Genomic DNA, 26,291 nt, shown 5'->3' on the forward strand with positions numbered 1-26,291 from the left:
TCAGTCTTCACGAGTCATGTACCACTCTTCGTCGACAACTTTACCATTTGCATGTTGCCGGACAATAATTGGCCTGGGAAGTGGCCACCTGCAGGTAAACAAAGTGCTAATATATTATATACTCCGAAGGCTACACTTTGTAGATCATATGAAAACTACCTGTTAAGTCTGCTGGGGGTAAACTTGTTGACGTTGATTGTTCGAGTTGTGACTTCAGGTTTACAACCACTATATGTTCTCACAAGAAACTGGATTGGATATAACCTTAACAAAGACCCAATGCAATTATAGAGAATAGAACCTTAACGCTCATCACTGCTGCCATATCGTTCAAGTCATCTGAAACGTTCAATTTCTGTCGGTCCAGCCAAAGCTTACCGCACATGTCCAGAAGTATGCTGCCCAACTAGTACAAAAAAACGATGACATTCAGCACCATTTTTGACGGACCAAGGATTCCACATAAGATTAAAATCGTACATACCTCTGCAGCATTGGAGAAAGGCACACCATCAACATGAGTGATTATTTCCCCAACCTTTATCTCAGAAGAAAGTTCCGTGGAAGATTCTTGTACCTGCAACACAAATACACAGAAAACAAAAGCTTCTTATTCGCAACAGAAGACCTGAAACCAAAAGACAAACCAGCTGGATACATACCGAGACAGAGTTTCTGTATTACTATGGCAAAAAGTTCACATCCGCAGCATTGAATTAGAAACATTAACACAGAGATAAGTGCAAAAGATGGAAGATCCATACCTTCACCACAATTACACCACACCTCGCAGGGACCCCACCCTTTACTATCTGTTCAAGTACGCTAAGATCTGCTTCATAAAGACATTCAACTTGCAGTCCATGCAAAGGTCTTATCACCTTCCTGCATCAACATATGGATCATTTTATTCATCAATGCTACAAAGAGCATGAGGCATAATCTTAAAAAAAAAGAACATGTGGGACTACATTTCCCCTGATATCGAAATGAATTAAGGCTGCACTTAATGAGTATAGTAATTAGTAAAGTGAATGTGCAAAGATAAGTAACACAATACATACCCAAAGTTAGCAAAGTGCTGAAAACACTTCAACGCAATGAAACCTGGAAGGAAAGGAGTTCCTTTCTTGTCATAGAAGTTCATTCTGTTAGATAATCTATTGCTTCCTTGTGTGAACACACAGCAAGAGAATGCGGCGTCGAAAAGGCCCTCTGCTGTGGTACTGTAGCCGCTGCAGAGGCAAGCGCCGAACGGCTCACCTGCCGGACTGTAGCCACATGCAGGGACAGACGCAGAAGTCAGTCCTGCTGTGTTATCTAGTTACTGTTGCAGCATGTGCGCTGTACTAGGACAAGTTAGATAGAGTTGTATATATAGTTTGCCTCAACAAAGAGAGTTTAGATTTACCATCTCCTATACAGGGCTTCGGCCAACGCTGGTGCCTATACTCTGTGTGTATGCTCTGTTCTCCCTTTTCTTCAATCTCTAGCCATAGTATGTGGGCAAGGACAACGCTTGGTCATGCGGGTGCTCGGCAACACTAGCGGGTGCTCGGCAAGACTGGTGAGTGGTCGACTCACCTGAGCCGGTGATCTTATGGGCTAACAAGTGGTATCAGAGCCGTACAAGCGTCGTCGCCAGACTAATCGCTGGCGATGACGGGCGGTTCGAAAATGGACGATAGCAGTGGCACTGCTGTGGCTGTGTAGCACCCCTGGTGTTACGACCTTATTTAGCACCGCGATTTAGGACTAAGTAACAATTTTCGTAAATGAGTTCATTGAAGTTAAAATTTTAACAACCAACTTTTTACGTCAACGGTAAAAAAATCAGAAATTATATTTTAAAGCGTTGTTTGTGGCGATTTATTTTGCGTGAAATAATTATATAACACCCTAATATTTTGTTCCATGGCTTGGTATGGAGTACGAGCTATCGCGTGAAATGTCTATTGATGGAAGTCGATAGGATTTAGAGTTGCCGACGATGTATCACTGTTCACATCCGTGTCGAGTCGTTTCGCGCGTAGGCAAGCGACCAGCAGAGCCACGCGAGGCCCGTACGTTCAGCTGCTGCTTGATCTCTCTGGCGTTCGTGCTCTTGCGCGCGTTATTGAGGTGAAGCCGTGCCACTGTTGTCCTTGTCTCACTGTCGTTCTGGACGCTTGAGTACGGTGGTGCGTCCCTCCCCTGCTCTGAATAAATCCAGCATCCGAATTATTAACATCGCACCGCGTTGTCGGACCACGTCGCCGTGTACACGGACTCGCTAGATATCGCCGATGGAATGGTACCGCAGTCTGCCTTCGTCGTCCTGTCGATCCATTGAAGCACGCCGCACTATCCCGGCATTATTGAAGTTGGCCGGATCACTCCCGTTGTTTTCTCCCGTTCTTTTCTATTTCTGCTGCCTCGGTCTTGTCTATCTATGCTTGGCGTGTCCTCTCTCTGCCGTGCACCGCCGAGCAGCCACTGCCTCCGTTGTCTCGTCGAGCCTTGTCGTGCTGCCTCTGCTGCTTGTCTCGGTGTTGTCCCTGTCTGCCTTTACTTGTATCCTCTGCGTCTGCCAAGCTGAGCCAGGCTGGCCTCTCACTCCCTCCTCGTGCTGTTGTCCCCTTCTTTGTTCTATTTTTTGCTGCCAAACTCCTGCCCACCGTCGTCAGCTTTCCCCTCCCCCATCTCGTGCAAGCTCTCAGCGCCGCCCCTCCTTTCCCCGTTGCCCGTGCGCGGCTCCTTGCTTTCCTCCTTCGCGCGCAGTGTTGTTTTCCCTCCCTAGCTCCCGCGCCACAGCTTCCGTGCCATGCGCGTCTCTCCCTCGCTGCCTATGCTACCAGGCACCGACGTCCCTCCCCTTTCCTCCCCGCATCGCGCGTCTGTGCCCGCAGTGCCTCGCCGTGGCTGCTGCAGCGCCGCGGTACGCTGTAGTCGCCATGCGTGTGGCCGGCCGTTGCCAGCATCGACGCCCCTATTTTTCCCCACGCCACCGCTCTCCTCCCACTCATCGAGGCCGCGTGCGGTTTCGCTTCGACTCCTCTCCTCCACGCTGCAGCGCCGTTGCTCCTCCTCCTCTCATCGGTCGCAGGTTTCCTCCCCTCTTGTGAGTGCCACCGCCCGGCCGCGTACTTCTCCCCGCGCACGCGTGCCCGCCGTCGCGTTGAGCTCCGCGACCGCCTGTGTCTACGGTCGTGACGGCCACAGCACCACGCTGCCTCCCTTCGCGTGCATGTGCGTGCCCCACGGTCACGCTGAACCATTGCCCTTTCGCGCTCCGCAGCATACGCTGTGCCCCACCGGCGAGCCGCCCCTTTCGGACGGCGCATTGCCTCCCGTGCGCCCATGCCACGTTGCCGCACTGGATTGCAGCGCCTTCCGGTCTTCGCTCGCGCGAGCGCCTAGGACCGTGTTGCCGCGCCGCCCCGCCGTCGTCGGTGCCGGCTCGCCTGCTGCCTGGAGCCAGCGAAACGCCCCCGCCGCGGAGCCGTTTCACCTCTGTCGCCATCGCCCCGTGGCATCACCCCCCGTGCGTGCATGGCCGCTATGCCATGGGCCGCCTCGGGCCATGTCATCGTCAACCGCATGCACGACCAGGCCCTCTGCTGCTCATGTGCCGCCCGATCGCCGTCCCTCCGGCGGGAATCGGCCGGTGCCGCCGTCCTCTGCTCATGCTCTGCTTGGGAAGAAGTTGAGAGGGACCGCGGGGTAAGAAGATAATCTTTCTAGGGTTCTAGGCGTGATGACTGTGACTCACTAGAACAGTGGCGTACAAAATAAATGGAAGCGTAGGGACGTCTTTGCAAAACTGTCATGCACGCTGGCCTGTTGGGCCACTCGCCCTGCGCCCCCGCGGCCGTGGCCTGCTCCGCGCCTTGCCTAGGCCAATTGCGCCGTGAATGGGCTGGGCGCGCGTCTTTGGGCACGCCACGCGCTGGGCCGGTTGCCGCTGACCGCGCGCTGGGCCACTGGCCGCGCCTTCGCTAGGCTGGCTGGTGCTGCCCCGCCTGGGCCACCATTTGAACTCACTCGGGCCGGCCTGGTGTCTCCTGTGCTGGGTCACGCGCGCCTACGGGCCAGGTTGGCTCGTTGGTCGCTGGGCCGATTGATGGCCGCTGGCCCTTAGTTTCTAAAACATCTAGCTTATTGGGTTTCGGAAATAAACTTGTAAAATTAATATAAAGTTGTGTAGGTGTCCAAAAATTATGAAACCAATTTTGTTAGTCTTCTAAAACCATGATTTACTTGTTTGTATGTTTTATTCATGTAGTTTGATAATATTCTTGGAAGCTATGTAATTAATTTAAGGTACTTAATATGGTAGAAATATAAACTTGTAGAAATTGTTGTGATAAATAAGTAATAGTGTTGGATATAAAATTTTTACAGTATGCTCCTAGCAATATTAGGTGCTCACGGTAATTTTCGTAGTTTCAGAATAATTGGTTTGCTAGATAGATAATGATGACCTATTTCAAATAAAGATTAAATAGATAGAATTAAATAAAGAAACACCTTGGGTTTTGTATAACTAAAACATTGGTTGGGAAGTAACGCCTTATTCGACAACATGGATACATAGACCGGCGTTAGAGCTATCTCATTAGCTTGTGAGGTGTGATCAGATTTCTAAGTGTTTCGGCTATCGTTGATTATTTACATCTATGCATTTGCATCAATGCGTATCATACAGGTACGATGATGGATCAACGAATCAATTGAAGGATGATTGGAAATCTGAAGATGGCGTAATGGTATTCTCTCCAAAAGATGATGTAATGGGCTTTCTATTTAGTTGATGGTGGATAATCTGAAGATGCAGATACTAACTTTTTAATATATCTTATCTAGGCAAGCCCCGGTGCATAACCCCTACTTTTCTGTAGTTTAAATTATATTTGTGCATTAAGTTTTAAGGAGATGAATGAAACCCACTTGCATAAATATATCTTTATCCTATGAGTCTTACTAGTATGACAGGATCATGTAGATTGCTATGTTACAGGACTCCGGTAGAAGTCGAGTGATTGCCTGTCACTCGCGAGAGATAGGAAATATATTACTGTATTATTATCACTTGAAAAATATAAATGATGGAAAGGAAATTGGTGACCGGGCAGAGATATGGTTGGGTATTGGTGGGTGTAAAAGGTTGTGTCACCGTGGACGCGGGGCATAGCTTAGTTACACTGTTTTCCCTATCTATGTCGATTAAGGACCGATCATTGCATAAGCCATCGAGGCAAGTCGCATCCTTATTATCCCAAGCACATACTTGGTGAAATTTTTGCAGTTTAGTCCTTTTTAAAAACTATTTCTATAAGTAGACCCCTCTAGAAACTATTTTTAAAAATAGACCTAACCCTCGGTGTTAAATAATAAAACGCTGAGATCTTCGTGTTGACGTTATGTCAAAATACGCCAAAGTCTGCCACATCAGCACCAGCGTGGCGTGTCACTGCCAGACCTCGGCGTGAGATCATTCCACGCTGACCCGTTAAATATCGGCGTTTAGTAGTCTCACGCCTAGGACCTGGACGCTTTAAAACGCCGGTTTGCTTCCTGGCGATTTGCTACTTGCTACTTGCGGGGCATTTACTTTTGCGATCGGCGCTGTTTAGGCAGCAGGCAGCAAGCCGGGTGTTTGCCCCTTGATCAAGCAAAACAGGTCATGTATTAAAAAAAAACATCTCTAATCGGCCAGGCGATACGTACTCGACTTAGCTTCTTCTCTCCGTCCGCATCCTTCCGGGTACGTACCCAAAGCTTGATTCTACTCGTTCCATTCTAAATTATAAGTTGTTCTATTTTTTTTAAAAAAAAAAATTTGTTATGCACATAGATAGATATAGACTATGTCTACATACGTAATAAAAGATTTGTACGTAGAAAAGTCAAAAGAACTTTCGTCCAAAGGAAAGGATTGATTAAAAAAGAAAATTATAAGTCCTTTTGACTTTTCTACGTACAAATCTTTTATTACGTATGTAGACATAGTCTATATCTATATATGTGCATAACAAAAAAAATATTTTTTAAAAAATAAAACAACTTATAATTTAGAATGGAACGAGTAGAATCAAGCTTTGGGTACGTACCCAGAAGTGTAACAGAACCGACCAATTATACAAAATTAAGTAAGAAAATCATCTACTAGAGCAGACGATTTAGCAAACTTAAGCCCGTATAACCCGGTAGTCCGTGAAATCACGAAGGATTTTAAACCAACTCACATACCAGCCAAGATCGTAATAAGTTTAGCGGTCACCATCACATATTACATAAAAGTTCGCATCTCAGATACATCAAAGTTTAAACATAGTTATTACAAAACGAGTTCAAATAGAAGTAGCGGAAGCCATTTATTCAAAACCACACACACTCACAGGGAGTTCAAATACAGTGCCAGCTAATGATCATCTCCAACAAAAGCATCAGACGAGACTTAAGGAATGACCATGCACATGGTCCTAAGTATCACCCATCGTAGGATAAAGGCAGTTGATACAGTAGCCGTAATACATCTGCCCATCTGTAACAAGTGGGAATAAAACCCTGAGTACGAGAAGGTACTCAGCTAGACTTACTCGACATAACCGAAAATAAAATGACACCAAGGATATGAAGGGCTTTATAGTAGGGTAGCTGACTCATTTGCAAAAAGAGACATTTTTAGTATTTCAAGAACCTTTCCAGAAGCATTATTGTCAAGTTAATTATTATTAACCTGCCGACTACATTTGCACCTATACTAGAGCAAGCATGTGATTAAGCAAATAATGATAACCAACGATCATTAACAACTTTCATAATGTCATATTCATTATAACTGTCCAAGTGTTTCATTAACATTACTACGATGAAGTCACTCAAGTCAAGTGCTCACTATCCAGGAGCGATGGCGATTCGAATCGATTCCTAACCAGCTGGTGATTTATTCCTTACACAAACCTCACTCACCCGCTAAAGTGAGGTATCGGTCACCGAGTCAACTATCCAGGAAAAATCTCGAGTTTGCAAGGAACCACATGTACCCGGGGGCTGACCGACTGCCCTTTGGTCTTATCATCGCGCCCCCGTGTCCTACCACGCCTGCTCCGGTAAAGTGCGCTGCGGGCAATCTACTCGGTCTGAATAATCTCCCAGCTTCACGGTCGAAAGGTACTTTATTCGGCTAGCTAAATGTAAGGCATGCGTTCAACATGACCTGAGGCCCAACAACAGTCGGTCCTTCATCGACACAGACGGAAGGCACTACAGTCCAAAACTCTGTAAGTCTCCGTCCAGTCTCAACTTCAAATTAACACTTAGTTATACCATGACTACATAGTTATCCAAGCAGATCCAGGTAACCACCTATAGCTCGCAGGTGACAGGAAATCACCTGACTTCTATCGGTCTAAGCCAGCTAAGCATTGACTCGACTGCGAATACCAGGGTAACAAGGATATAGTATAACAAAGGTAGACAAGGTATAATGCAGCAACGGCTGCAAACAACTCCTGAACGTAATGCATCAATTAAAGTAAAGTATTTAATTAATAATTGCAAACCGGGGAGAAAAATGCTCCGGGCTTGCCTCTCTCGAAGGAGCTCGGACGGTGATCGGGGCACTTCGAAAGTTCTTCAACGTCCTCCTCGTCTGCTTCGGTCACTTCCTGCGGCTACACCTCGAGCTGCTCCTCGGGTATGACGACTGGGCTCTCGGTTTGCGATCCTATATGATGCAGGTGCGTAAGTGCTTATGCAAAAGGTGCATCGGATGAAATGAACACAATGGATATGCTTGAATGCAAGGTAGTCAACATCATCCAAGAACATGTACTACAAGCACATGTCATCTACTGCATTCTCTTCTACTACTAATATGCTAAGTCAACACATCTCATTAAATGCTTCAAAGATACACCAAAGCTTCACTAATTTCTTAATCATGCACCAAGCAACATTTGATTAAACCCTAATTAATAATAGGTTTGAATAGCAACATCTATTTTTATAGCTTAGAAAAATCTTAGAAAATTACCATAGCACAGTACTACCCTAAGTAGTCTACCATTAAATTTTTATGACATTTGAATAAGTGGAGTAGCCTACACAAAAATGACAAGCTATGGCATAATTATGAACATGAAAATACTTTGTATTATGAAAAGTGTCAAACAACAGATGTAATATTTTTCCTATGTTCTATACAGTAAATAATCATTGCACAAAAATTATCACATGCATGTTTTTCTAGCAAAAATAACAAAAATCAGTCATTAAAGGCACTTGAACTACACCTCACAATTTTTCTACAGGACATGTATGGAATATATTTTTCACAGGAAGTACATTACACAAGAAGAGTAAAAAACTTGGAATCATATTTTTCTGATCTTTCTATGATTTATTATGACTTTCTCAAGAAAACAACAATTTCAATGATTAAATAAAACTCCACAGAAAAGTATCTCAAGAATGACATGCAATATTTTTATCATGTAGATCTGGTGACAAGAAGCACAACAAAATTTGTTGCACCATTTTTGGAGCAATATAACTGGAGATATACATTTTACATGCTTTGTAAATCAATTTCTGAAATCATTTTCTTTAACACTGAAATTCCACCGACCCAAAACTGCTAGGTGCACCCGGTGCAGTGCACCCAGAGGGGCTGCCAGGCAGGACCCTTGGTCAAACCGGGCCCACGCGTCAGCCGGAGCCAAGCAGGGCCGTCGCTGACCGGCCGGCGCTCGCCGCTGGTGAGCTTGCTGGCGGTGAGGTCACCACCAGGGGCTCTCCACGACGAGGCGGACCCGATGCGCTAAGAACGGGCACGGGAGAAGCTCGGAAGGAAGCTCGACAGCGCGCATGGTGGATTGGAGGCGCAGCTCGTCGGTGGTACGCCGACTCCGGCCATGGCAGAGCACGGGGAGACGCGCACGAGCTTCACGATGGCAAGGCGGTGCTCATGCGTGCGAAAAGAAGGAGAGAGGTGGAGCGGAGGTGGGCTGTCCGCGCGGAGCCAAGCTCCGGCGAGGAAGAGCTTACTCCGGCGAGGAATTACTGGCCGGAGAGGACTTACCCCAGTGAATTGGTGTGAGCACCGGTTGCGAAAAGTGGAGGTGATGTTGCTGGCGAGATGAAGAGGTTGACGGCGAGCTGGGATGGCCGGGCGAGCTACTTCCGGCGAGGCGCGGTGCGCGGTGGCGGAGACGGGCGTGCGCTGCTGCTGTCGCTGCTGCTGAGCGAGCGAGAGAGCGAAGTGGAGGAGTGAGGAGGAGCGCAGCGCGGTCGGGCAGGTGAAGGCGCGACAGGAGGGCGTGGGGCAGGCCAGGGCTGCCGCGCGGCGTGCGTCGCCGGCGCATGGCGGCCACGCGGCGTGCGCGCTCTGCGTCGGCTAGGCGCGGCGCGCAGGAACGGGCGCGGCGCGCGGGGGCAGGCCGGGCGAGCGAGCTGGGCCGGCTTTGCGAGCTGGGCCGAAGGCGAGGCTGTGGCCCATTTAATGAAAAATGTTCTTTTTCAAATTCTTTCCAAATCCTTTTTCATTCAAATGAAATTTTGAACTATTTCAAAGCAGTTTCAAAAGTTGGTGTAAAAATGAAAGTTGTTCCATTTTTCAAGATCTACAATTTTGCTTTTATGACCAAAGTCAAATTCCAAATAGATTTTGAATTACAAAATAAAATCGATATTAATTCAAAACCCTAATTTTGGAGAATTATTTTAAAAGCATAATTTGGCAAAACTTTGAATATGAACTTTGCTCCAAATTGCATCCTAATTATTTCCAAGTTAATTTAGTGATAAAAATAAGTAATCATGGCATCCAAGCATGAGCATGGCATTTCACATTGTTTGAAACATGAATAAATTTCAATCAACTTAAGCATCACATAAAATGATACTTCATTTCTTTTGAAATGAAATGCGTGAATGATGCTTATGCATGAGGTGATGATGATTATGCTCATGGGATGGAATGTTAGTGCATGCTTAACACCGAGGTGTTACAGGAAGGATGCGGACGGAGAGAAGAAGCTAAGTCGAGTACGTATCGCCTGGCCGATTAGAGATGTTTTTTTTAATACATGACCTGTTTTGCTTGATCAAGGGGCAAACACCCGGCTTGCTGCCTGCTCCCTAAACAGTGCCGATCGCAAAAGTAAATGCCCCGCAAGTAGCAAGTAGCAAATCGCCAGGAAGCAAACCGGCGTTTTAAAGCGTCCAGGTCCTAGGCGTGAGACTACTAAACGCCGATATTTAACGGGTCGGCGTGGAATGATCTCACGCCGAGGTCTGGCAGTGACACGCCACGCTGGTGCTGATGTGGCAGACTTTGGCGTATTTTGACATAACGCCAACACGAAGATCTCAGCGTTTTATTATTTAACGCTGAGGGTTAGGTCTATTTTTAAAAATAGTTTCTACAGGGGTCTACTTATAGAAATAGTTTTTAAAAAGGACTAAACTGCAAAAATTTCACCACATACTTGGGTATGGGCGCTTAGAAGACTTGTTGCTCTCTTGTCGTGGGTTCTGGCTCTTTCTGGACCGACTGTCAGGGTTTTTTTGGTGGAGGAGGTCCTTGCACCGCACTGAGTCCAGGACTCAGGTGTGGAGGCTTGGAGTCCCAGTTTGGATGGGGACCTAGGACCCCAGGACAGGAGAGTGATGGGTTGGTCCTGCTTATGCCTTGGGTATAAGTGGGACGTGTGTTTTTGGGGTACCCAACTGGGGGCATTGATTCATGAATCGCCGAACGATCCGGTACGGCTTGTTTCATGCCTAGCACCGTAGTAAGAACTAAAAGATGGAAGATGGAAAGAAAAGGAAATCTGATTGCTTACCACCTGCTTGAAAGTAGTACATGTGCTTACATAGAATGGTTAGTTAATGAACCAATGCAGCTATTAATAAAAATCGAATATAAGGACGCATGTTTAGTAATGCTTCCTGCAAATGCAATAAACCCACAAGCTAGATAGCCTTGCATATCCTTGGAGTCTTTTCTTTTCTCCTATCGGGTAAGTCTTGCTAAGTACAATTGAGTATTCAGGGTTTTATTCCCCCTATTGCAGGTGACAGGTGGATGCTAGAGCTGATCCTTGTGTGTGGATACCTCCTGGTGGGCTCAGCGAGGATTCCTTTACGCTGCGATCGTAGTTGTTATTTATAACTCTCACCAAATGCTTTTATAAATGAAAGTTTTATAATCTATTGTCGTAGTTTGTATATCAATACTTCATCATGCCATGATTAGATATTTATTTCTATTGTAATTCTGATCACCTGTTTATATTCCACTGTTTAATTAAATTGTTCATAACTCTGATAATATGATTTCATTCCGTTGTTATATTAATAAATATTATACTCTGATGTGGTATTAAAAGTGATGTAAGAAAGGGTTCAGAATGATGTAAGCTTTATTCTCTCATTTGTGATCCTGATGGTAAAAATATGGATTTTCGGGTTCTCCCCTGGGGTGTGCCCGACGGGACCGAGTAATTTAGTGTTCTCCTTTGGGTGCTTAGTGTCTAATGAAAGACAAGCACTCCTTGGAGGCATTAGATTAGGCGGTTCCGCCACTGGTGGTATCATAGCGCAAATGAGGAAATAAGGCTTCGAAAACCTTTTCTAAACTAAAATTTGACAACAAATCTCTTTCAAAAAGTTAGGATGTTTGTATGCGAAGTTATATAAGTAGCCCTATTACTATGGTTATGTATCTAGGATAGATGGCACTCTGCTGACTTAGATAGGCTTAATCAAGTTTTCTGCAGGTACACTGACTCAAGCATAGTCCGATAGTATCGACTAGCTACAGGGAGAGAACGATGTGCCAAAAATTTAAAAACTATTGCCCTATATGTTGGCAACAGGGGAAGGACGTATAGGACGTGCATTCATGCATATCGTGTTGGTGCATTGTAGTGCCATATTATTTGTTGATACGCCCTCCATAGGTGTCACGCGTGTCGTATTATGCACGACTAACTCGTTCCTGTCTAGAGTTAGGTCTGCATTGTGGCTTTGTGCTTTGCGATCGCCCGTGGTTCTCGCCTGTCGTAACCCATGTCTCCCTATACCTCTTTTCTGCGCTCTTGTCAGACCCTTGCCCAATAGTCGTACTAGTTAGTAATGGCGTCACGCGTCGCTCACCTCGAACGCACGGAATTTGGTCGATTCATCATAGTGATCCCGCGCGGGAACCATGGTGAACCGCGCCAGGACCACTGAGCGCTCCGCCTTTATAAGCAGAGCCTGACTTAGCTATCGGTATCACCACTCGGCGCACTTTAGCTTGCTTAGCTTTTTCTTTGAGCCAGCTTTTTGCTTAGCCTTCCTTACAACCACCGCCAGAGATGGCAAGAGCCTGGGTTAGTACCTACTGCCTGAACGTTGAGGGTTTTCCCGGAATCCTACATGCCACCCTGCAAAAGCTTGGAGTCAAAGATCATCCGAGTATGAGGGTCGTGAGTATGAGGAGCATGGCACCGAGCAGTGTGAGGTTACCGTCTACATCAGGAAGGGTGAAGAGTTCCCCGATCTCACTGAAGCCTGGAGTGTGACCGCAACCGGGTTTAGCTTCACCGACACCTACCAGGTTATGGCCCACAAAGCTTTACAGTGCCTCTGCTAGATCTATGAGGAGCCCATTGCCCGTACCCCCATGCGGTTCTTTCCACCTTTGGATAAGAATCGATGGGCATGGAAAGCTCGCATGGAGGCCTTGCAAGGGTGAGATGTGTAAGAGGACAGTCCAACCATGGTGCACTTGACCACGTACCTGCTTGCTCTGGATGAGCAATATGACCAGCAAGCCTTGGAACTAAGGAGCTGCCTCCATCAAGCCGAGGAAGCCGAGATCTTCACCCGGATGCTCCAGGTGCAACTTGCCGAAGCGCATGCCAGTGCTGCAGCTGCTGAGAGTCAGGAGACTACCATGTCGGAAGCTCTAAAGGAGGTTGAAGATTGGCATGTCCATCAGCTATGTGAGGCCTATCTTGTCACCAGGGCCAAGCGGAGGACGCTGGCTGCTGAAAGGCAGGATGCCCTGATCTTGGAAGGGAACCCTATCCACCCGCCAGAAAGAAGAAGAACTGGTGTTGCAGCACCGCCAGCACCTCCACCCTCGGAAGTGTCAGAAGAAGAGCCCTTGGTTCCTCTCACTCAGCCATTGCCATGAGAAGATGTAGATTAGTTACCTTGGGATGCTGTACCCGTAGTAGTAGTGCTTTTCGTCACTGTCCTCTGGTATTGTATTCTTGCCATTGTTGTTGGTCCGTAGTTGTTGATATCGTCCGCCAATAGGGAAGGTGAATGTTGTATCGTGCATGGGAGCCTAAATGCCTATATGATGTACCTATATAAGACCGTTGGAACATGCATTTATTTAGTTCGTTGTGTTTATTGCGTTCATCTACCTTAAGTTTCATTAGATGTGCTTAAAGTTTTCGAGGGCGATGTTAAGCGGGTTACAAGAGAGGTTGACATTCAGATGTTAGCAAACCAGTCATGATTTGGGGAACATTGGACACTGTACCAACTAATTGTGGATGTCCTAGCAGAACACTTAAATCTCTTTAAAACAAATCCACCATTGGGTTTGAATTCTTTGTCCCTTGTTGTGAAGGGAACCCTTGTTGTTTTAATCTTCCCTTGCAATACTCCCCTTATTATGTGGTCTATGACCCCACTGCCCTCATGGCGTGTAGGTTGGTAATAGTTGCCTAGTTAAAAGCTTATGGTGTCGCGACAAAACCAAGGGCCCCTTGTGGAACAGCTACCACATGGTGACACTGCTCGGCACGCGCTGGTATCGAGGCTATGGACCAAGTACCTTTACCAAGTTACACCGCCATACCAATTTTGCTATAAATAATTTCCTTGGAAATATTCGGCTGTTCAAACAGTAAATCCACAACGGGTTGATGCAGAAGTGCTCTCTCAAGGTAAACAAGAGGTGGTTTTGGAGGAAGAAAGTATGGCATAGTCTTAGTCTACTTGAAAGACGGATGTGGTCGAGTAAAAGAAAGAAAAAGAAGAGTAGTAAGGAAAGTTAGCCTCGGGTGGTCAGGAGTAATAGAAAAGTCTGAGTGGATGTCATGTCCCAAGCCCTGTGCTTAGTTGACCGCACTATGCATGCTGGGTCATTTCACTACGTGCCCTGCGAACGCTGTCTGTATCGGGCCCTTAGCACCCCGTTCTCACGGGGCCGCGGCATCGTGTCATGCTCGCCATCTCTGTGCACTGTGCGTTTCTCCTTTTCCCAGCATCCGATCGACTCTCAACTCTCGCGCCTCATCCCCATACCGAACCCCCCATTTCCTTCTTTTTGTGGACACGACTGCCCGCACGCCTGCCTTGTCGAGCGAACCCCCTCTCATCTCCCTTATTTCCCCCTACCGTTCACGCAGGAAGCGCACCATGTCTCTGACCTTATCTCCACAGCATGCACCATCTGTGTATCCCATCCCCGCCGCATCTGCTTCTGGTGTGTTGTGCCCCACCTCCATTCGCTTCTATAAAATGCCCTTGGTCCTTGTTCTTCTTCTTCATCCCCATTTCCCTCGCATTCGGAGCAGAGCTACGAGATCCAGTCGCCATTGTGAAGCGAGATTTGTCAGTCTGAGGTGATGGTGTAATCTGAAAAGAAAGGATTTGGTTTCTAAAGAAGTTCAAGTTTCCTTGGTTAGTTTGGTCTTAGGGTTCACAATGTTTGAGTTTTAGGAGTCCTATTTCTGGATCTGTTAGTGCTACGCCATGTTTTGGATAATCATTATCTTATTGTTTCTCCATTGTCCTCGTCTATCTCGACTTCTAGATTAAGTATCGGTTGTACCAGGCTGCTCTTAATGATGTATCCCTAAATCCTCGTGTGGTTTAGTATTCAAAGTCGTGTAATCTTTCGTATAATCCTTGATCTACAGAATGTGATCGCGTTTTCCCCTCTTCTGGTTCTTGCTTCGAATCTCGGGACGAGATTCTTTTTAAGGGGGGTTGGCTGTAACACCCCTGGTGTTACGACCTTGTTTAGCACCGTGATTTAGGCCTAAGTAAAAATTTTCATAAATGAGTTCATCGAAGTTAAAATTTTAAAAACTAGCTTTTCGCGTCAACGGTAAAAAAATCAGAAATTATATTTTAAAGCGTTGTTTGTGGCGATTTGTTTTGTGCAAAATAATTATATAACACCCTAATATTTTGTTCCATGGCTTGGTATGCAGTACGAGCTATCGCGTGAAATGTCTACTGATGGAAGTCGATACGATTTAGAGTTGCCGACGACGTATCACTGTTCACATCTGCGTCGAGTCATTTCGCGTGTAGGGAGGCGACCAGTAGAGCCACGCGAGGCCCGTACGTTCAGCTGCTGCTTGATCTCTCACGTCCGTGCTCTGGCGTGCGTTATTGAGGTGAAGTTGTGCCACTGTTGTCCTTGTCTCACTATGGTTCTGGACGCTTGAGTACGGTGGTGCGTCCCTCCCCTACTCTGAATAAATCTAGCATCTGAATTATTAACGTCGCGCCGTGTTGTCGGACCATGTCGCCATGTACGCGGACTCGCTAGATATCGCTGATGGAATGGTACCACAGTCTGCCTTCATCGTCCCATCGATCCATCGAAGCACGCCACACTATCCCGGTGTTATTGAAGTTGGCCGGATCACTCCCATTGTTTTCTCCTGTTCTTTTCTATTTTTGCTACCTCGGTCTTGTCTATCTATGCTTGGCGTGTCCTCTCTCTAATGATCACCACCGAGCAGCCACTGCCTCCATTGTCTCATCGAGCCTTATCATGCTGCCTCTGCTGCCTGCCTCGGTGTTGTCCCTGTCTGCCTTTACTTGTATCCTCTGCATCTACCAAGCTAAGCCAGGCTGGCCTCTCACTCCCTCCTCGTGCTGCTGTCCCCTTCTTTGTTCTATTTTTTGCTGCCAAACTCCTGCTCGCCATCGTTAGCTTTCCCCTCCCCCATCTCGCGCAAGCTCTCAGCGTTGCCCCTCCTTTCCTCGCTGCCCGTGCGTGGCTCCTCGCTTTCCTCTCTCACGCATAGTGTTGTTTTCCCTCCTTAGCTCCTGCGCCACAGCTTCCATGCCATGCACGTCTCTCCCTCGCTGCCCACGCTACCAGGCACCGGCGCCCCTCCCCTTTCCTCCCCGTGTCATGCGTCTATGCCTGCAGTGCCTAGCCATGGCCTCTGCAGCGCCGCGGTACGCCGTAGTCGCCATGCTTGTGGCCGGCCGTTGCCAGCACCGACACCCCTATTTTTCCCTATGCCGCCGCTCTCATCCCGCTCATCGAGGCCATGTGTGGTTCCGCTTCGTCTCCTCTCCTCCATGCTGCAGCGCCGTTGCTACATCTCCTCTCGTCGGTCGCTGGTTTCCTCCCCTCTCGCGAGCGCCACCACCTGGCCACGTACTTCTCCCCACACACGCGCACCCGCCATCGCGTTGAGCTCCACAACCACCTGCGTCTACGGTTGTGATGGCCGTAGCACCACGCCGCCTCCCTTTGCATGCACATGCATGCCCCACGGTCACGCTGAACCATCGCCCTTCCGTGCTCCGTAGCATGCGCTGTGCCCCGCCAGCGAGCCACCCCTTTCGACCGGTGCATTGCCTCCCGTGCGCCCGAGCTATGTTGCCGCGCTGGATTGCAGCGCCTTCCGGTCATCGCTCGTGCAAGCGCCTAGGACCATGTTGCCGCGCCGCCCCGCCATCGTCGGTGTCGGCCCTCCTACTACCTGGAGCTAGTGAAACACCCCCGCCGCAGAGCTGTTTCACCTCTGTCGCCGTCGCCCCATGGCCTCCCCCCGCATGCGTGTGTGGCCACCGTGCCGTGGGCCGCCTCAGGCCATGTCATCGTCAACCGCGTGCACAACCGGGCCCTCTGCTGCTCATGTGCCGCCTGGTCGCCGTCCCTCTGGCGAGAATCGGTCGGAGCCGCCGTCCTCTGCTCATGCTCTACTTGGGAAGAAGATGAGAGGGACCGCGGGGTAAGAAGATAATCTTTCTAGGGTTCTAGGCGTGATGACTGTGACTCACTAGAACAGTGGCGTACAAAATAAATGGAAGCGTAGGGACGTCTTTGCAAAACTATCATGCGCACCGGCCTGTTGGGCCACTCGCCCTGCGCCCTCATGGCCGCGGCCTGCTCCGCGCCTCGCCTGGGCCAATTGCGCCATGAATGGGTGGCACGCGCGTCTTTGGGCAGGCCGCGCACTGGGCCGGTTGCCGCTGACCGCGTGCTGGGCCGCCGTTTGCACTCACTCGGGCCGGCCTAGTGTCGCCTATGCTGGGTCGCGCGCGCCTACGGCCAGGTCGGCTCGTTGGTCGCTGGGCCGATTGATGGCCGCTGGCACTTAGTTTCTAAAACATCTAGCTTATTGGGTTTCGGAAATAAACTTGTAAAATTAATATAAAGTTGTGTAGGTGTCCAAAAATTATGAAACCAATTTTGTTAGTCTTCTAAAATCATGATTTACTTGTTAGTATGTTTTGTTCACGTAGTTTAATAATATTCTTGGAAGCTATGTAATTAATTTAAGGTACTTAATATGGTAGAAATATAAACTTGTAGAAATTGTTGTGATAAATAGGTAATAGTGTTGGATCTAAAAATTTTACAGTAGGCTCCTAGCAATATTAGGTGCTCACGGTAATTTTCGTAGTTCCAGAATCATTGGTTTGCTAAATAGATAATGATGACCTATTTCAAATAAAGATTAAATAGATAGAATGAAATAAAGAAACACCTTGGGTTTTGTATGACTAAAACATTGGTTGGGAAGTAACGCCTTATTCGACAACATGGATATATAGACCGGCGTTAGAGCTATCTCGTTAGCTTGTGAGGCATGATCAGATTTCTAAGCGTTTCGGCTATCGTTGATTATTTACATCTATGCATTTGCATCAATGCATATCATACAGGTACGATGATGGATCAACGGATCAATTGAAGGATGATTGGAAATCTGAAAATGGTGTAATGGTATTCTCTCCAGAAGATGATGCAATGGGCTTTCTATTCAGTTGATGGTGGATGATCTGAAGATGCAAATACTAACTTTTTAATATATCTAACCCAGGCAAGCCCTGGTGCATAACCCCTACTTTTCTATAGTTTAAATTATATTTGTGCATTAAGTTTTAAGGAGTTGAATGACACCCACTTGCATAAATATATTTTTATCCTATGAGTCTTACTAGTATGATAGGATCGTGTAGATTGCTATGCTACATGACTCCGGTAGAAGTCGAGTGATTGCCTATCACTCGCAAGAGATAGGAAACATATTACTGTATTATTATCACTTGAAAAATATAAATGGTGGAAAGGAAATTGGTGACCGAGCAGGGATATGGTTGGGTATTGGTGGGTGTAAGAGGTTATGTCGTAGTGGACGCGGGGCAAAGCTTAGTTACACTATTTTCCCTGTCTATGTCGATTAAGGACTGGTCGTTGCATAAGCCATCGAGGCAAGTCACAGACTTATTATCCCGAGCACATACTTGGATATGGGCACTTGGAAGACTAGTTGCTCTCTTGTCGCGGGTTCCGGCTCTTTTCGGACCGACTGTTAGGGTTTCTTTTTGGTGGAGGAGGTCCTTGCACCGCACTAAGTCTGGGACTCAGGTGCGGGAGCTTGGAGTCCTAGTTTGGACAGGGACCTAGGACCCCAGGATAGGAGAGTGATGGGTTGGTCCTGCTTGTGCCTTGGGTACAAGTGGGGCGTGTGCTTTTGGGGTACCCAGCTAGGGGCATTGATTCACGAATCGCCGGGCGATCCGGTACGGCTTGTTTCATGCCTAGCACCATAGTAAGAATTGAAAGATGGAAGATGGAAAGAAAAGGAAATCTAATTGCTTACCACCTGCTTGAAAATAGTACAGGTGCTTACATAGAATGGTTAGTTAATGAACCAATGCGGCTATTAATAAAAATCGAATATAAGGACGCATGCTTAGTAATGCTTCCTGCAAATGCAATAAACCCACAATCAAGATAGCCTTGCATATCCTTGGAGTCTTTTCTTTCCTCCTGTCGGGTAAGTCTTGCTGAGTATAATTGAGTACTCAGGGTTTTATTCCCCCTGTTGCAGGTGACAGGTGGATGCTAGAGCTGACCCTTGTGTGTGGATACCTCCTGGTGGGCTCAGCGAGGATTCCTTTACGCTACGATCGTAGTTGTTATTTATAACTCTCACCAAATACTTTTATAAATGAAAATTTCATAATCTGTTGTCGTAGTTTATATATCAATACTTCATCATGCCATGATTAGATATTTATTTCCACTGTAATTCTGATCACCTATTTATATTTCTCTGTTCAATTAGATTGTTCATAACTCTGATAATATGATTTCATTCCACTGTTATATTAATAAATATTATACACTGATGTGGTATTACAAGTGATGTAAGAAAGGGTTCAGAATGATGTAAGCTTTATTCTCTCATTTATGATCCTAATGGCAAAAATGTGGATTTTCGGGTTCTCCCCTGGGGTGTGCCCGACGGGACCAAGTAATTTAGTGTTCTCCTTTGGGTGCTTAGTGTCTAATGAAAGACAAGCACTCCTAGGAGGCATTAGATTAGGCGGTTCCGCCATAGGCTGCCCAGCCATGATCAAAGGTCGTTTTTCGCACGGTGCGGGAGGTCGACGACACGAGTTGGCTGACGCTGACTCGCACCAACTATGAAGAGTGGTCGGTGAATATGAAGGTCAAGCTCAGAGTCCGACGGCTCTGGAATGTTGTTGACAAAGGCACCGACAATGAGGAAGATGACATGTCAGCGTTGGAGGCTATCCTCGCTGCTGTACCGGCAGAGTACAGGGAGTCGTTGGGGTGAAGAGCTCTGCAAAGGAGGCATGAGAGGCTATTGCGGCGATGCGCGTCGGTTCCGACCGCGCAAAGAAGGCGACGGTCTAGCTTCTGAAGTAGGAGTACGTCAACCTCAAGTTCAAGGATGGTGAAATGGTGGAGGACTTCTGCCTCCGCCTACAGACGCTCATCAGCAAGCTAAAGAGCCATGGCGTCACCATCGACGAAGAGGAGGCGGTCTCCATGTACCTCCACTCCATGCCGGCAAAGTACATTTAGATCGCTCTCTCCATAGAGACAATACTGGACTTGTCCATCCTCACCATTAAGGATGTGACAGGCCGTCTGCGGGCGGTGGACGAGCGCCTAGAGCAGGCGACAGCAACGAAGGATAGTGGCAAACTGCTACTGACAGAGGAGGAGTGGGCTGCTCGAAGGAACTTCGGGAAGGCAGCCTCCTCCAGCCACGGTGGCGATGGCAAGCGCCGCGGCAAGGCTTCTTCAGAGTAGAAGAAGCAGGTCAACCCCAATGCCTGTCGGCGCTGTGAGAAGATGGGCCATTGGGCACGGGAGTGCCCAAATCACAAGCAGGAGAAGAAGGCTGAGGCTCATCTGGCACAAGCTCCAAGTGTTGTGCTGAGCACTCCGGCAGAACAAGGAACTCCATCAACACTAATTGAGTTCATCTCACCTCCAAGTGATATCACTGAGTTCGTGGATGCCTTCCACGAAGGTGAGGAGGTGTGGTTCTACAGGCTGGACAACATCGTCGATGGCATAGGGCCCTCAGGACTAGTTGGTCGGCTGCTCAATGACCAAAAGTTACTGCTCATCAGTGCAGAGGAACCACCCACATTCACACTGGTGGAGCGCGATGGAAACTAGCGACGGGCGATGTTGGAGGAGATGAAGGCGATCAAGGAAAACGAGACATAGCAGCTCGTCGATCCACCTCCAGGATGCTGTCCGATCAGCTAGAAGTGGGTGTACAAGGTCAAGCGGGACGAGCTTGGCGCCATTGTCAAGCACAAGGCATGCCTCATCGCCTGAGGCTTTGTTCAGCATGAGGGCATAGACTTCGAGGAGGTCTTTGCGCCAGTAGCGCACATGGAGTCGATCTGTTTGCTACTAGCCTTGGCAGCAGTAAAGGACTGGCACGTCCATCACTTGGACATTAAATCGGCCTTCCTCAACGACGAGCTGCTGGAGACGGTCTTCATCAGGCAACCTCTAGGTTTTACCGTCAAGGGATAGGAGCACAGGGTGCTCCAACTGTGCAAGGCGCTCTACGTGCTACGGCAGGCCCCACGAGCATGAAATGCCAAGCTTGACTCTAGCGTACTCGTCTTCCTCGGGTCGGCCCCAATTTCATGGCTATCGCTAAAACAGAAGGTGGTGGCGCTATCTACGTGTGAGGCATAGTACTTAGCGGCGGCCATAGTGGCGTGTCTAGTTGTGTGGCTTCGCTGGCTGCTAGGCGAGCTAACCGGTGCGGAAGTTCACCCACCAGCACTGATGGTGGACAACCAGCCCGCCATCGCCCTCGCGAAGAATCCGGTTCTGCACGACCGGAGCAAACACATCGACATAAAGTTCCACTTCCTCAGGGACTATGTCGATGAAGGGCAGATCGTCATCGAGTTCATCGAAACTGGCCGGCAACTCACGGACGTCCTCACCATGCCGCTCGGACGTCTTCGACTCACGGAGCTAAAGGAAATGATTGTCATGGAGGGGGTACAAGAGATAGCAGTAAGATTAAGGGAAGAATTGTTAGATAATCTACTGCTTCCTTGTGTGAACACACAGCAAGGGAAGACGGCGTCGAAAAGGCCCCCTGTTATGGTACTGTAGCCGCTGCAGAGGCAGGCACCGAACGGCTCACCTGCCGAACTGTAGCCACATACAGGGACAGGCGTAGAAGTCAGTCCTGCTGTGTTATCTAGTTACTGTTGCAGCATGTGCGCTATACTAGTACTAGATGGATAGAGTTGTATATATAGTTTGCCCCTGCAACTCAACAGAGAGAGTTTAGATTTACCATCTCCTATACAGGGCTTCGGCCAACGCTGGTGCATGTACTGTGTGTATGCTCTGTTCTCCCTCTTCTTCAACCTCTAGCCATAGTGTGGGGACGGACAACGCTTGGTTGTGGTCGGCATAGCTAGTGGATGCTCGGCAACACTAGCGGGTGGTCGGCAAGACTGGTGAGTGGTCGACTCACCTGAGCCGGTGATCATGTGGGCTAACACATTCCAATTACATTTCCATCAAAATCCATCAGAGGACCACCAACACCTTTCTGCACAATATTTTGTTAGTATTTAACTGATGATTTGTAAGAAATATAGGTAAAGCATGGATTGCGTTGTATATGATAGAAGAAATCCATTTAGTTCTACCTGAACATCAAGCAAAAGTTGCAAATTTCCTATTCCTATTCCTAGTATAGCCGCACCCATGAACTTTCAACATGAGCGCTTAATTAACAAAGTCTTGGGCGCCAGCAAAATGTCACTTCGTCCTATGGCTTGTGGATCATAATCGCTGCTGGACAGCAGAACGGTTGGCACGGAGGGGCCTTCCTCATCCTGAATCATGTCCTCTTTGTGACCATGAACAACAGATCATCCATCATCTTTTGGTTTCTTGTGTTTTCGCCCGCCAGTTTTGGTTTCTATTACTGCAAAGGGTGGGCCTCGCTATCCCCTCACCTCAGACCACAGAGACTTCTTTTGATGATTGGTGGTGCAGGGCTAGTTTGTTATGAACGACGTATAGGAATATGAAGTAAAGAATCAAGCCACAGAGGAGACACACGATTTAACGTGGAAAACCCCTCCGATGTGAAGGGGAAAAACCACGGGCACCAGCCAGCAACAATCTCACTATCTCAAGAGTTTTAGGTTACACACCTATGGCGGCTTACAAGAGAATCAAGTCTCCACGAAACCCTAGCAAGGGTGTATATACCGTACCGTACCGCGGGGGGCTCCGCCCCCCGCTACGCTCCGGCCCAAGCCTCCGGCGACGGGCCTCCGCTTCGCTCCGTCAGAAGCCTGGCCTATATCTTAGAGTGAATTTGGAACAACTCCAACATAGTTCAGCTGTGAATGGTCCTGTTCATAAAGGATTAAACTCTCTTATCATCTTGGGTGCGTGGAGCATTTGGAAAACACAGGAACGAGTGTGTGTTTTAATGGTGTTGCCCAAAGGATCACCACGGTCCTCACTCTTTCTGGTGAGGAGTGCCAGCTATGGAATATGGCAGGAGCCAAGGGGCTGCCCTCAGGCCCTAGCTCAGATAACTAGTTGCACTAGGTCGGTCGTTTTTTTCGTCTAATCTTTAACGGGTGCGGGTGTAATATGTTTTATGAGGGGTGTTTTGTTGTGCTGTAACTCTCTTCTTTTATTAATGTAACGATACACAGCTCTCCTGCATGTTCGAGATAAAAAATTAACAAAGCTTCTTTATCATAGTAAAATAATCTATGATTAAAAGCCACCACATCATTCCCCTGCAACATACCACCATATAGTACAGGTAATGGACATGTCTAAGTGAGGCATGCAATTGGCTACAAGCACCTGACTACAGTAGTCATCCTAAGAAGGAGCAAAAATGCAGAATGATGTTTATAAATTCAAAAACTACACATTAGCGAAACATAATGACAATATAAACTGTTCTTTATCCCTAAAAAATTTAGAAATCATGGCAAATCTTATAATCTGTTAAAAAAATTGTGTCACCTCTCGCCTGCCCAATATATTCATGGCATTACTCACTATCTCAGTTGAGAGGTCCAAAACTTCAACTTTTGCAAAGATAATAAAGAAAAAGGCTAATAGCAACATTTCACCTCTAGTACTTGAGCTAAATGTTATAGGCACTTGTTCTCACATGTTTTTGGTCAAGAATATTCCTGGTAGATAAACTAAATCTTGGGAAGCAAACGATGCAAATAAAAATGAATGCATAGTCTTTATAAGAAACATTTCAGGGAGAGTGTAGAAGCTCATGATTGTATGAGTAAAGCTTTTACTAAGTTTTGTAGAGAGATGAAGACAATACACCTCTAAGAATTTTTAAGTTTGGTTCCTGTCCTCTTAAGTCAGACCCATAGCATTTGGTTGGAACATGGAAAGAAGGAATGTCAGGCCTCAAGGAACGACTATGTGATGATTGAGACAAATCATTTTATGTTTGGATCCCCGGACTTACAGTTAAATGGATCTAAAACGTATGACTGGCCGAAAAAAAAAATCCACAAGATAGTGAAGGAGCTCAATCACCCTCTATAAGAAAAGTCCATAACAGTTTTTTTACGGCACAATAAATTGGATACTATAATGTCTCTGAGATCTAAACTATGGTATTATAAACAACATCCTTGAGCTTTAGGAAATTATTTCCATAGCTCTATAAAAGGTACTCAGATAAAGGTGCTTAGGGCCCAAGAAGTAATTCAGTTCGAAATGGTCTTCAAATAAATTGTAAAATTACTAGACCCGACATCAGTTTGCAATTTGCTTGACCTACCTGTGAAATCTTGCAAGATGAAACTAATAGCTCTTCACAATCAAACCTGCTTTTCCTTGGAATAAGCTTTCCTGAAGCAACCTTTAAGCCGCAAGGCTCACAAGTACGGCCTAGTGCTACAACATCTCTTGTACAGTTTTCATAAAAATTGAAGAGTCCAGAGTTTTGGTTGAAGCTTTTGCTTGTCAGGTGAAAAGTGCAAGGGACCTTGATCATGCATATGTTGTAATAGAAGTCCACATTTGACACAAAGCCCTCAAGTTTTTGACCACCTGCTAACCATACATTGATCTACAACCAAATTTGTAAGAACAAAGTTAAATACTTATACCGTTTTAAGGAAAAGAAAGACAACGATTCTATGTACGGGATGAGAATAGTCCAGCAACCTTAGGTTTATCGACTTGCTCGTCTTTGTCTGGACATGTTATCAAACTTGCAGATGTAACTACATAAGCAGTATCATCCTCATACTCAACTATTGTGCCAGAGCAAGAGAAAATCTCCGTGTCTCCTGCAGACAAAAGAAATGAAACACTAGTTGTTAGAGTCAACACTAACACAAGCAACAACGCCCATCCAGATGAAGTTATTCACCTGTAAAACATTCAAGGCCAACCACACATCGAGCAAGCTCCAGAGTGGACTTCTCAACTTGCCAGTTTATGTGCTTCAGCTCAAATTCTGTCCCAAACTCAAGGTCCGGTTCATATGGTATCCAGTCCATCCATCCTAGTTACAAATTAAGAATCGATGCCATTTACTGAATGCTGGAAGCACTACGGCACAAACCAAACTAGTTCCTGATTGTAATAGCGGTGGTAAAAGGGAATAAAAGCAAACCTCTGTAACTTCCTGGAGGTTTATTGATAGTCTCATCTACAACAAGTTGATGCACCGAGTAAGTAAAGAAGGCAATAGTAGGATCAGGAGAGAAAGGAGAAGAAAGGTAAAAACACTAACATGTATAAACTGTTTCACTCTCCCCCTTTTTGCCACTGAAGTCGCCGCCATTGCTGTCACCTGAAAGCCGAAGCTTTTCCTGTTCTTTCTCCCATAAGTCGTATTGGGCATGCATGGTTGCTTTTAGCTTTAAGATCCCGGCCACATGTTCTCTATCTTTGATTTCCTGCTCTTCTTTTAAGCGCTTAGTTTGAATGCGTCTCTCTATCTCCCTCTCCCCCTCCTTCTTGAGTTCGTCTCTCCTCAACTGTGTTTCTGAATCAACATTGCGACCACGTAGACTGTATCTACTGCTCTGTGGAGCTTGTCCACCGCTGCTGTTGGAGCTCCCAATAGTCAATTCCTGGGAGGCAATGACCACGATTGCTAAGAAAAAGTAGAGGGCTTTTACCACGCGCACTAACAATTAGGCGAGGGAAAAGCTATGTGCTTGGGGATTCTAGCAACGATTACCTCTTGCGTCTCAGGATGACGATCGTGGCCCTCGGTGTCCGCCATGTGGTACCTGCCGTGGGGCTCAGCTCATCGTGGAATCAGAACCACCAGTAGATAGACCGAAATCAGTGACCTAACATACAGCACAAGCAATCCAAGATGTGAACTTGACTGTTGGGAGCAGTTCAATCAAACCCAGGCGGAAAAGAGAACCATCCGATCAAGTTAGGGTTCCTTTACCAAACCCCCGACTCGGACCCATCTCTACCTATTCTAGTACCGATGTACTAGCAGCTGGGAGGTCAGTTGCACGCCCCGGTGTGGCCTTGGTGGAGAAGGGGATCGCCCGGCGCCGCTGCTGGGGAGGAGGCAGGAGAGGGCTGAGGAGGCATCTGCGTTTTATCGGACTCCGAGCAAGGACCTCGTTTCGATCACGGGAAAGCAAAGTGGGAGCAGAGGCAGAGCACAGGTGCTTTCCCGCCCAGCGTCCCATGGGCGACGGAGGCCATCGGACGCCTGATCGCCGCCCTC

The 26,291-nt window shown here is 47.2% G+C and overlaps 1 protein-coding gene across 1 annotated transcript; it reads right to left on the minus strand.

Annotated features, from left to right (window-relative positions):
• Positions 1–26,291, minus strand: LOC136470277 (uncharacterized). Its single transcript, XM_066468173.1, has 14 exons — positions 26,029–26,291; positions 25,779–25,893; positions 25,326–25,668; positions 25,206–25,241; positions 24,960–25,094; positions 24,752–24,876; positions 24,359–24,653; positions 22,072–22,117; positions 1,065–1,148; positions 765–885; positions 485–577; positions 302–406; positions 160–248; positions 1–88 (listed from the first exon to the last, which is right to left on the minus strand). Exons 2-14 carry the CDS (start codon positions 25,821–25,823, stop codon positions 1–3), a joined length of 1,605 nt encoding a protein of 534 aa, XP_066324270.1. The 5' UTR covers positions 25,824–25,893; positions 26,029–26,291.

Source organism: Miscanthus floridulus, chromosome 8 (genome assembly GCF_019320115.1).
Source record: "Miscanthus floridulus cultivar M001 chromosome 8, ASM1932011v1, whole genome shotgun sequence".
NCBI lineage: Eukaryota > Viridiplantae > Streptophyta > Magnoliopsida > Poales > Poaceae > Miscanthus > Miscanthus floridulus.